Source organism: Galeopterus variegatus, unplaced genomic scaffold (genome assembly GCF_000696425.1).
Source record: "Galeopterus variegatus unplaced genomic scaffold, G_variegatus-3.0.2 Scaffold545, whole genome shotgun sequence".
Taxonomy (NCBI): Eukaryota; Metazoa; Chordata; class Mammalia; order Dermoptera; family Cynocephalidae; genus Galeopterus; species Galeopterus variegatus.
Window position 1 is genome coordinate 91,229 of NW_007726656.1, and position 12,468 is coordinate 103,696.

Sequence of the window (12,468 nt, forward strand, 5' to 3'; positions counted from 1 at the left end):
CGAGGCCCGGCCGCCCGCGGACGGGAAAAGGGCCACCGGCAGACCGTCCGCGTCCTCCGTAAGTGGCGCCACCTCTGTCCCGAACACGCCGCCCGCGGTCGGCAGCGCCACGGGGGCCGCGCGAGCTCTGCGTCCCCTGCCCCTGCTCGCCAGGCCTCGGCGCCTCCTCTAGCTACTTTTCCTTTTGTATTTCCATTCCAGCCTCCACCTGCCTGTATTTCATGATTCTAAAGAAAACCATCCCCTGCGCCCCAGGAGTTCTGGAGGACCCCGGGCGCCCCAGAGGGTGGGATACCAAAGCCGCTGGGATCCAGGGTGGATAACTGGAGGCTCTTAATGCAACTGTCCTGTTTCTGATGGATGCGGCAGATGTGGAACGCTCACACTGCCCTTGAAAAGCCGGTAGATTGTAGATTGCATGAAGCTAAAATTGTTGTTTAATGCTATCCTGAAGGCTAAAGTGAACCACTGTCCATTTCAGAAAGCAAAAGCCTGGGGCCGACCCCGTGGCGCACTCGGGAGAGTGCGGCGCTGGGAGCGCAGCGGCTCTCGCTGCGGGTTCGGATCCTATATAGGGATGGCCGGTGCGCTCACTGGCTGAGCGCTGTGAGGGCGACACCAAGCCAAGGTTTGCGATCCCTTACCGGTTCCCCTCCCCCCCCCCCCCAAAAAAAAAAAAAAAAAAAAAAAAAACTTTTTGGGGTTTTTTTTTTTTTTTTTAATTCTTTTCAAGAAGTTATCTCTGATGATGAGATTATTGGGAATGTTTATTTTCCTAATTAAACTTTTAAAATGTTTTAATGTTTGTACTGAACATATATCATGTTACTGAGAGTCAGAAAAAAAATGTTTAATAAAGATCAATGTACCAGCCAGCTGCCAAAAAAAAAAAAAAGAAAGCAAAAGCCTGCGCAGACCTGTCGCAGAATTCTTTTTAACGGAGAAGAGAGACCATGTCTCTGAAGCGGGTTTGTAGAAGGAAGCCTGCCAACGGCTTGTTAAGAGGAATTGCTCCTTCTGGGTTTTGTCCAGCCGTGGTCACACACATATGAGCCTAATGGGCAGTTTTAAAGCCAGTATCGACGCAATCTGCAGCCTGGTAGTTTTCCTGGGGTGGGGATCTGGCTAGGTAAAAGTTTAATCTGATTTATTTGCTCTTACTTATTATCGCAGATTTGATTTCGAACGCTTTTGCTGATTCCGGTTCCTGTGTCTTGTTTTGCAGTGGTGGTGGTTCTGGCATTTGTAGTTTGCTGGTTGCCTTTCCACGTTGGCAGGATCATTTACATAAATACGGAAGATTCCCGGACGATGCATTTCTCTCAGTACTTTAACATTGTTGCTCTGCAACTTTTCTATCTGAGCGCATCCATCAACCCGATCCTGTACAACCTCATCTCAAAGAAGTATAGAGCAGCGGCCTGTAAACTGCTGCTCACAGGACGGTCCAGGCCAAGAGGTTTCTGTGGCAGCAGGGACGCTGCGGGGGACGTTCGGGGAAACGCTGGAGGAGACACAGCCGGCGACGCAGAGACGAGCACTAACGTAAAGACAAGGGTCACCACCTCCCACAGTTCTGGGACTTCCGGGAAAACAGGTCTGTAGAGAAATAACCACTGAAAAGAGGGAAGGGACCTGTTAAGAAGAACGGAAAGTGCGGCTGAAATTTTACAAGCTGGCTAAGAAATTGTCAGCGTGATTATTTTTTTAACCAAGGTATGAAATGTAAGAGCATCGATCTTTCCAGTTTCTCTTCCACGTACCTCCTAAGGGACGTTCATTTTAGTTAGCCTTGTGAAATCCCACATCACAAAATGTGCTCTGGAAAGGCGTTGTCAGTCTTCGTTCTCCTACTCCCTGGAAATGTGATTGCTCGTTTTACGGTTATGTGATACAGAGAGGTACCGCCTAAAGTCGTCTCAGAGATCAGGGCCGTATTTTGTTTTTATATTTTAGATATCATCAGTATAATGGTGCATATGCAAGGAACCAAGACAGTGAGAGTTTTGATTCAAGAAATTATTTAATGCCTGTAAATGGCAGCGAAAACTTCTAGAAGCAAGTAAAAGGAGTTGCGGGTAGGCTCCAGTGTGCAGGGGTCCCACCTGTCTCCAGGCTCAGAGCAAATCTTAAAGTTCAGGCACAACGCCCTGTTGTAACCCACTTCTTCCTGAGACTGCCCGTGGGGCTTTCCCTGTGCCATTGGCCATGAGGCAAACCCGGGCACCATATGCCTTGTCTCGCCTCAGGTTGGGGGCATGAGTATTGTCACCACTCCTGTTTGACTGGTGATGAGTCTGAGCCTTAGATCTGGGAACAGGAGCGGGTGGGACCGAGTCTGCATCCAGTCTTTAAGATCCTCACCCCCTCACACTCTGAGGTGCTCCCTTACTGAAAACCCAAGTGAATGGATTTAGTCAAGGCTGAAGGAGAAGGGGTTGGACGTTCTGACCAACGACTCCATAACTTTGTTTTGTTTTTTACAGTTTAAAACATAAATGTGTTTTCAGAGGGCTGCTATTGTGTCCCACTACAAAGGGCTCAGTCTGTATGAATGGGGCCCCCTGGGGGTGGACGGGGCACAACTTGCTCCTCTGTACATGGGACCTTTTTCCAGTTTTCAGACTGATAAAGTTCAAACCTAGATTACAGTGGATTCTTGATATTGATGAGGATTTTGTCCTGAGATCTTCATGAATCTTCAACTCCACATATACCAGAAAAGCATATAATGCTATAAAATATAACCTCGTGAGAGTTACAAGAACAAATAGAAGTCAAGTCACAATGAGACTTGGAAGCTGGAGAGTCGGCCCAGCTTCCTCAGCCATTCTGTGACTCTCTGCTTCGCAGCTCACTGCTTGGGCAGCTTCAGCGAGTTTCTAAATTACTTCACATCACAGACATGTCACTTTTGTGGTCACTTTTGAATAGTTAAAACTACAAGTGACAAATACATAAACAACAAGGGTCTGTATGACATGCTGACAAAGTTCTATGGCTTTCTCATTTTATTAGCCAAATACAAGAGAAGTATCCTAAGTCCCTGGGCCTGTCTTCAACTTGTGCAGGAGTGAAGAAGTCCCCTGTCTGCCTTTTGTCCCAGCTAGTGCAAGAAGCTGATAGCAGTCACTGGGGGACGCATTCTTCAAACTGTGCTCTGCAGATTTGCAGGGATTATTTGAAAAAAGGGTTCTGTGGCAAATATGTTAGAAAAACACCACATTCTGCACCCCCTCCCCTGGTCACAACACAACATAATGTGTCCAAGGCTCCAAGAAGTTGTCATCTCACCCAGAATTTCCTTGACTTATTTTATCACAGAACCAACTCCCCTTCTTCTCCCCCCCAAAAAACACTTATTAAGGCTTCATGGAGTGAGGCGCACTTTGGGGGACACCTACGTAGGGATCTCAGAGCCACGGGCCACGTCTCTGCTTGGTAGCACTGAGTTGGGAGGCGCTGGAGCTGCTGCCACCCACAGTCTTTCTGTCATGGGAATCCCTCTCTGGAGCAGTCAGAAGCAGCCTCCTCCCCAGGAAAGGTCATAGCGAAGAACCTTACTGATAATTGTGTATTTTAGATGTAGAAGCAAAGGCCTCTGCTATTGAGGCTTCTCGTTCGGGTCTCAACAGTTTACAGCACACTTTCCTGGGACCTAAGCATGTTCCCAGGCGTGAGCATGGGGTCCCCTTTCCCTTTGCCTTGGGTTTCTGAGATGGAGGATCTACAGCCCATCCCTTCCTGCAGGATCCCTGTGAAATCAGCGTAATGTGTCATACTTCTCTTTAATGGAACAGAGTGGACAAGTATAGAATAGAGAATGTCACTGACTCACAGGTAGTAAGGGAAACGTGCTGTGAAACTTTTTTTTTCACTTATGTTTTGCTTGGTGTCTTTCCTGGTTCACAAAATAAAATATATTCTTACAGTCATGGTCACTCACAAATGTTCGAAAAGTTGCTCTAAGTCTAAAATTGTTTCCTGCACCAGCAGAGCGGCCCGTTCTTGCACTGACAACTGGCTGTAAAAGAGGGTGGCCAAGTCAGGGATCACTGGAGACGGACAGAGCCCTCCGCAGGAGTGCTGTAGCTTTCGGTCCTGGCCCTTCCTCCTCTCCCCAGGGTGGTGTCATGAAGCTGGGCCCCAGTCCCTCCCTCCACCCGGACAGAGGTACGTGCTGGCATTCCAGCAACTTCTCTGAGCCGTCTCCCTTCTGCAGGCCAAATCACTTTGTTAGGTGAGTTGCCAACCTTGAAGGAGGGTTTGTATTTCATTCATTCACTGGGCAAATAATGACCAAGCAACTGCTGAAAGTGCCAGAAGTGTATGACAAAATACACTGGAAAAACCAGTCCGTGGCATGGCGTCAGAATCAATCAACTTCTAATAGCATTTTTTGTTTGAATCGTGTAATTGTGTCATCTAGACTAACCACAGATCCAGCTCACGGTTAATAAAAGCACTCATATCAGACGGAAGTGTTGAATATCAGATTTATGCTATCCGTACAGACACTCTTCCTCTTTTCTATGTGGGACATTTCCACTTCTGGAGGAATGTTCAAAGGGCTGCCTGGGATCTCAGAGTCCCTAGTGCCGGGTTCTCTAGGAGACACGCAAGCAGCATGTTCATGGTGTTGAAAAGTTCCAACAGGCTCTCTCCTGACCCCCTCTACTTATGTCATAATAATATTTGCCACTGTGTGCACGCATTGTGTATATAACTGTTCATGGTTGTACAGGTCTAGAGTTTTAAAAGTAGCTTTACTTAAACATAGACATGATGCAATTTTTCATGGTGAGCTGACTTTCTGAAGATCCCGACCTGTAAATATTGCAGAGGCCCTGGTCGGCTCTGAGCAGCCTTCCAAACCAGCGTTTCCTCTCCTAGGAGCCCAGGAACACGGTCGCATCCTCGTGGAGCACCCTGGGGCTGTTCTGCGGCCAGTCGCCCCACGTGCCCCTGGCTCTGTCAAGGCTGAAGAGGTGGGAGAAGCAGGCTTTACTCGCTGCCTTCCTAGGAAAACAACACACACTTCTTAAAGAACAGTGGGCACCTGTCTAATAAGGACTAAAAGTGTCAGCCAGACCGGAGATCTGAGTGAGGGTGGATAGACAGGCGATATTCTGTGGGAATCTTCCAGGGCATGTTCCATCGTCATGGCTGGTTCCACTGGTTGTAACACGCTCCCCGAGGGCAGAGGTCGTGTCTTAAACCACTAAGCTTCTCCTGCCCAGGGGACAACGTGCACTGAACTAAACTGGCTATGAGTGCAGAGATGGGGTCTTTGCCCCAGTAGATGGATAGAGATAGAGGCTGAGTCAGCAGAGCCACCGGCAGCACAAATAAAAGCATGAGATAGGAGTGAACCAGGGCTGATCGGCACAGAGGAAGGGCCTCTGCGAAGGAGGGGGACGGGAGGGCACTGATGTAACCCAAACTGCAGCCTGCAAAACAGACAGCGGGGGTGGGGGAAAGCTGGCACTGGGAGACCAGTCAGGACCAATCATGTACCATCCCCTGCGCCTGGGACACTCGTGGGGCAGAGTGGGGATGCTGGAGCAGTCAGAGCAGCTTCAGTACCTCCCGATACCCACCAGTGCCCTTTCCCTACCCTTGATTCCAAGGCCAGGTGCCTCGGTGCTGCCCACATTCTCTGTTCCACCCCCAACCCCACCCCACGCCCGGGGCTCAGGCAGGCCAGTAGCGGGAGGAGCCACTTTTACATCTCCTTTCTCTCCTCCTCGCAGCAAGTGTGCAAGTCTCGAAAATGTTCTAAGGATTTCTACCACTTGTGATGATAGGGGGATAAAACAAGATTTAAGAAGTGAGTTCATGGAAGTTTCAAAGTTGTAACGAGTCTGAAAATTTTCACTGTAATAGTTATGCCTGTTCCCCACTGGAACGCAAATAGGGCAGAACCTGCTTGCTCTTTGCTCCTGTCTCACTCCCGCAATGGTTCATTACTTTGTCCTTAGAGTGAATACCAGCCCCCTTCCCTCAGGCTTTTTATTCCCCACTCTAATTCTCTAGGTCAGCAGTTGAACTTCAGCCTGCATGAGAATCACCTGGAGGACCTACTAAAACAGATTTTGGGGCTTCACCCAAGAGTTTTGGATTTAGTAGGTCTGGAGTGGGGCCCAAGAATTTGCATTTCTATCAAGCTCCTGGATGATGTTGAATCTGATGGTCTAAGAATCTCTCTGATAGATCCCTACTACAGAAAATGTGGTCCACAGACCAGAAGTGTTAGCATCACCTGGGAGCTTGTTAAAATGCAGATTTCCAGGCCCCACTCCAAACCAACCGAATCAAAATCTGCATTTTAACAAGAGTCCCAGGTGTCTCCTATGCACATTAAAGCCTAAGAAGCATTAATTGGGAGACTAAATCAATGGCATCAGAATCTCGGGGGTTGGACCCAAACGTCATTTTTAAAGCTCCCCAGGCGATTTCCATGTGCAGACAGGACTGCGAATCATCATTATAAGATCTCCCTTACAGAAATTCCTTCATTCTCAGTTCACTGCCTTCCCTTCTCTTCATTTACTCTAGGATAAATGAAAAGGAACAGGGATGCTAAAGTTGGGTTCGGGCAGTGGATTCACATGAGAGTTGTTCATATTCTAGCAGAAACTCAGGACTGCAGTCTAATAATGACTCTCTGGCCCCTCAGCTCTCCAGTACCTCAACCTCCACCTGTGGGCCCAGCCCGCCCACCTGCAATGACAGATCCTTCCACCGGCTGGCCAGACCCAGGCCTGACCCCAAGCCTTCCTTGACAGTGCTCATTCTGGTAACCAGGCCTCCATCATGGCTTCGGGTCTTCCAAACACATTCTATTTTCCTTTTATTTCAATACTTGCATCTTTGCCTCAATAGGCATCTTTGATTCCTTGCCCTGTTCCTTGATTCTTCTAGGATAAGCCTACACTGGTCTTCGTGGCCCTTGTGGGGATTGAGTTCTGCCCTTGATTCCTTGACCTCATGTCACCTGTGACCAACTGCTGGGAGCCCTGGAGTTATCTACCTGTCATCTGGGACTTCTGCCTAGTGCTAGTTGCTGAGGTCAGCCTGAATTGCCTTTCAAGTGCATGGGCTGGTCTCTAGGTCTGAGTGAAGGGGCTGCCTCCTGAGCCTTGACTCCAACGAGCCACAACAATAGCTTGCCTGACCCATCTGTAGTGGGGAACCCTGAGCATTTTCTGATTGTTAGACCTTCCCCCTTCCACTGGAGAAACTGTTTTAGAAATTTTATGCTCAGCTGTCTTAACTGCAAACTCTGGCTTGCCTGTTTCCTGCACCCGCCTGTATCCATGTGCTAATAGGAGATAACAGTCTCACACTGCCAGAAGGTCTGGATGCAAATTAGGCTCCAGAGCTGACCAACGAACTATGTCCCATAATCAGCCAATACAAATTAGCAGGACTGCACCCCTCATTTGCATAGGAAGACCTGAATGGGAACTTGGGCGGAAAGTCAGGGTGGGAATTTTGGCTGTATAAGACTGCCTGTTTCCTTTGTTCGGGGAGACACTGGTCTAGGAGTCTTCACTCCCCAGTGCTCTCCTTGCTTGCAAGCAATAAAGTGCTGTAACATCAAAAAGAGCTGTAACACCAGAAAGAGCTGTCAACTATTAGAAGAGCTATAAAACCAACGCTGGTCTTGGATTCCTCTGTGTGAGCGCCTCACAACACCGTCAACTCACGTCATGTCTCGCTTTTAACACTATAGTGACTGAATTCCTAAAATTCAGAGGCTCATTCGACAGCAGAAAAGAGGAAGTCATAACTCCAATATTTTAAGCCTAGGTAACTAGGAGAATGAATTCCATTTTAATTACTTTCTGTTTCCAAAGAAGCCATCCAGCTAGAAATATTCTGTTGTTGGGTTTTCCACAGACTCCTGGAAATAGATCCCTATGGTCAAATAATTTTAAGAAATGCTGTAATGCAATATAAACCCCTTTTGACCATCGAGCTGATTTTTCTTTGGAATATTACAGAGAAGTTTGGGTATGAAGTCAGGGCTAACAGTAAAGATTTAGGACTCAACAGCATAGAAGTTATCATTTAAACCGGTGGTTCACAAACTTTAGCTTGCATCAGAAACACTGCAGGAATTCTTAAAACACAGATTTCCAGGCCCTACCTCAGAAGTTCTGATTCTGTAGGTCTAGGTTGGGGCCTGAGAATTTGCATTTCTGTCTACTTTGCAGGTCGTATTAGTCTGTTTTCTGTCACTTATAACTGCACATTATTTCGAGAAGCACCAGGCTATGGCTCCTTTGTTGGCTATGAACTGAGCTGATTGCTTTTTGCATCAGGGAGATCAAAAGCCAAATTAGGTAGATTTGTTTGCATTGACAGCAGTTGGGTATGTATGATGGTGTCCAGTTGCTGAAGGTGTGCTTTCTGTGGATTCTCTGCTCTGTGCATCACCTTGCTCCCCCACTTCCCCAGGGAGGGGGTCCACCTGGCCCCAAGAAGTTTCTGGAGGCTGGAAAGTAACATGGCAGAATTGGCGGTTGCCAGCACCCTTCCCCCAGGCTTGGTAATTTCCTCCGGACAGGGGCTGAAGCAGTACATCCCAAAGTTCTTAACTGGAATAAAATTTCTTAATTGCTCTGGTTCTGGATCCATTTTAGGGGGAGCAGAAATACAGAAATTACTTTCCCATGGGGAAATCACCTATAAATAATCTTGCAATAAGCTTAAAACTTGGTAATAAATGTTGCTGGTGTTTTGAGAGTAGTGAAAAGGATAATTGTTTCTAGCTTATCCTGTTGAGCTGCTTGACACAAACGTGTGTAATGTTTGGCTTGTATAAGTGAGTTTTTTGGTTTGTTTTTGCAGCTGGCTGGGATGGGGATCCGAACCCTTGACCTCGCTGTTCTAATCAACTGAGCTCACAGGCCAGCCCTGAGTCAGTTTTTCTTAAACATCTCCTTTCACTGTGTTGGATCTCTTCTGGGGCTAGTCAAGCTCCAGACTTAACTGCTATGTTTAATAAGACAATTTTGGTTTTTACAGTACAGGAAGAATGAGGGCTGGTGGATGGTAAAATATGAACATATTTAACAGTGAGAAAGTTGGAAGAAGACACGGCCTGTGTTTCGGGGGCCTCTCACTCTGTGGGAAGGCATTGCCCTGCTGCTGGGGCCTGCTGGTTCCATGCAGGCCAGCTCTCTGGAGGACGGTCAGGAGGGACAAAGCATCTCAGTGACCCCCCTAAATATAACCCTCACTAGGGCTTCTTGTCCGGGTGAGACCCAGGGGTGGGCGTGGACTACCAAACAGAAGCTTGTTTCCTTAGAGCTCAGTAACAAGAGCTTTTTTTTTTTTTCCTTTTTTTTTTTTAATCTTTTTTACTGACCGGTAACAGGATTGCAACCCTCGGTGTTGCGCCCACACCGCGCTCACTGGTTGAGCGGGAACCGGTCTCCACATGGGATCCGAACCCTTGGAGGGAGGGCCGCCGCGCTCCCAAGCAGTGCACTCTCCAGTGCGCCACCCAGTAACAAGAGCTTTGATGGTTTCCTAAAAGAATTGTGTCTTGCAGCATCAGCACTTTTATTTTCTCCTACCTGCGGCCATTGCTGCGTTGACCTCTGGAAATGTCACATCACCTGTTCTTAAGACAACATACCCTTGGCTGTTTTTCTTCTCTAGGCCCTGCCCCTTTGATGTTAAGTGGTGGAGTTGGTGGGATTTGCCTCTGGCTTGCTGTATATCCAGTGGATTGTTTCGAATCCAGAATTCAAGTTCTTTCCGTGTCTGGAAGACAGGCAGGCTTTATTGGAACCGTTTTAAGTGCCATGAGAAATGAAGGTGAGTGTGCTGATTGTAGAAACAGAGCAGGTCTGGGGAGGGACGGGTCGCTTCGCTGCCAGTCCTGTCCTGTCGAGGTGTGATGAGCTGTGCGATTGCTCTATTCTTCCGCCTCACAGCCTTCTCTACCCTGTGTGTTAATCCACCTGGTGGACTTCTGTTCCCAAGCCCCTTCCTTCAGTTTATTTTTATTGTTCCCAACAACGTTCGAAGTTCTTGTTCTTAACCCTTTGGCCAGAGAGCTGACAGGATTCTTTGTTCTAAATAGCCTGGAAGGAAGTTTTTTTTTTTTTTTGTCTTTTTTTTCATGTCCGGCAACGGATCACAACCCTCAGTGTCGTGCCTGTACCGTACCGGACCGGGACCGGCAACGGGATCACAACCCTCGGTGCTACGCCCGCACCTCGCTCAGCCAGTGAGCGGGAACCGGTCTGTATGTGGGATCCGAACCCTCGGCGGGAGCGCCACCACGCTCCCAAGCAGTGCACTGTAGCAGTGCGCCACCGGGCTGGCCCCAAGGAAGGAAGTTTTAAAAATGTGAATTTTGTCTAACGGGACAAATGCTTTGAAGTTAGCACCACCTGCTTTTACATAATACAGGTATTATCAGAAGACGATCTCTAACAGCACCACTAAGGGATTTAAAAGAATGTGCAGCCCTAGTGCTAAGACTTCTGGAATTACAAGTGGATGGAGTGATTTTTTTTTTTTTTTTTTTTAAAGATGACCAGTAAGGGGATCTTAACACTTGACTTGGTGTTGTCAGCACCACACTCTCCCAAGTGAGCCACGGGCCGGCCCTCAATTTCTGAAGGTCATTTGCTATCAATTTTCAGAGTTATACAGAAGGATAAAGACTTTCTAAGTAATGCTTGTATAAAGCCAACTTTATGCTACCAGTGGGTAAAGACCTGTCCTTCCAGCATCTACTAGACATCTTAAAACTCAATTTTAAAAAGAGAGAGCACAGTAACTCAGAAACCGCTTAATTCCTGTCCCAAGTAGAGCACAGACATCTTGTATATTACTAATAGTAACCTCCCTTTACATTTGCTTAACATTTTATAGTTTTATGAAATACTTACACCTTCCTTAAACAAGGTGCTCTTGCCACCGCCCTGTGAAACTGCAAAGCTGCTGCCACCTCCAGCTCTGTGGTTGCCTTTGTCAGGCCATGTCAGGCCTCAGCTCTGTCCCACCCATATACCAGGAGTGAACCGGGCATGGAATTGGTATAACTGAGCATCAATCAGCTTTGCCAGGAGACCTGGCACCTGTCCTTGTTTCCGTGAGTATATTTAGGGAAATGTGGAAATAAGCCCTTCCATGACTTGTTGGTTTTCACTGCTGTTGTCTGGAGTTGTAAGTGTAAATGTACCTATGCTGCACAGCCACGTGGGGCATCCCTAAGGAGGGGAGGGCCACAGTCTTTGATCACTGTTTCATCTTTTAGGAATAATGGCCTTGTATTCTGGACTGAAACCTACTATGATTCGAGCGTTCCCTGCCAACGGGGCATTATTTTTGGCCTATGAATACAGCAGGAAGTTGATGATGAGCCAGCTGGAAGCATACTGAAACATCCTGGCGGGCCTGGATGCAAGCATAGGTGTCGAGGACTCCAGTTCATCTCAGGGTTTCACGGAGTACAAGACCAACATGGAATTACTTGGATTTCTTGGGAATTTTGTTTTTGTCTTCCCTTCTTCTACCCTAAATCTTAAGCTATATGGAAGGACTTCCAATTTACACCATATAATTTCTTCCCATAATTGTGCTGAAATAGAAAAGTTGCTGCTCTTGCCCTTGGTAGAATATACAGGGTGGCTGGTGGCCTAATGAACTCAATTTGAAAGGCTGAATGTAGTTCTCTCGGGGCTTTTGCATAAACCTATACGTGTACTTGCAGTTTGGATGTCATGTGTTGAGGAGCCAACACAATTTGGTTCCATGTTTAATCTCAAATATTAGCAGAAAAACCCACAGATGGCCATTTTCATGAAGATTGTTATAAATAATTGTTTAAGCCATTCTAGACGTAGGGTCTTTTAAAGTCTGCTTAACATATGTACTGTTTTAAGTGGTTGAAGTTTTTTGGGTTTTTTTTTGTCCTTTTTGAGGCCGGCCGCACCGCGCTCAGCCAGTGAGCGCTGTGAGCACACCAGCCATCCCTATATAGGATCCGAGCCCGCGGCAGGAGCGCTACTGCACTCCCAGCGCCGCACTCTCCCGAGTGTGCCACGGGCTAGGCCCAAATGGTTGAAGTTTTTTAAAAGTTTTCATGTGGTGCTTGAAAGGCTAAATATTAATCTAGATTTTTAAGAGAATAACCTGCACACGGGTGAGGCTTCCACATTCTTCAGTTAATGTTGCAGAGTAGGCAATCTGGATTTCCCCAAGATGCTCTACTCTTAAAATAGTGCCATTCATTTTCTAGGTGGGATCATATTCCGCACTCTGACTACATGATATTGCTAGATGTGGCCTAGAGGATCAGGCCTTTGGAACATAGCACAGCCTTCACCAAATTCCCTTCCTCTCTCCCAAAGAGCTTCCTCTCTGCTGAGCCTTAAATTGAGGAAGGGGCTGAGGGGATGGGCAGTACTGCTGTGCTTTGATGAATCCCCCCATGGC

At 47.4% G+C, this 12,468-nt stretch overlaps 1 protein-coding gene and 1 pseudogene across 1 annotated transcript in view; both read left to right on the plus strand.

Annotated features, from left to right (window-relative positions):
• The window catches only part of MLNR (motilin receptor), a 4,271-nt gene extending 2,666 nt beyond the window's left edge, over positions 1 to 1,605 (plus strand). The window contains exons 3-4 of the mRNA XM_008569933.1: positions 234 to 286; positions 1,226 to 1,605. Of these exons, the coding sequence (XP_008568155.1) occupies positions 234 to 286; positions 1,226 to 1,605 (433 nt within the window). The remainder of the gene's footprint in view (positions 1 to 233; positions 287 to 1,225) is intronic.
• Positions 1,606 to 4,133: 2,528 nt separating this feature from the next.
• On the plus strand, positions 4,134 to 11,539 carry LOC103588285 (annotated as a pseudogene).
• The last annotated feature ends 929 nt before the right edge of the window (positions 11,540 to 12,468 follow it).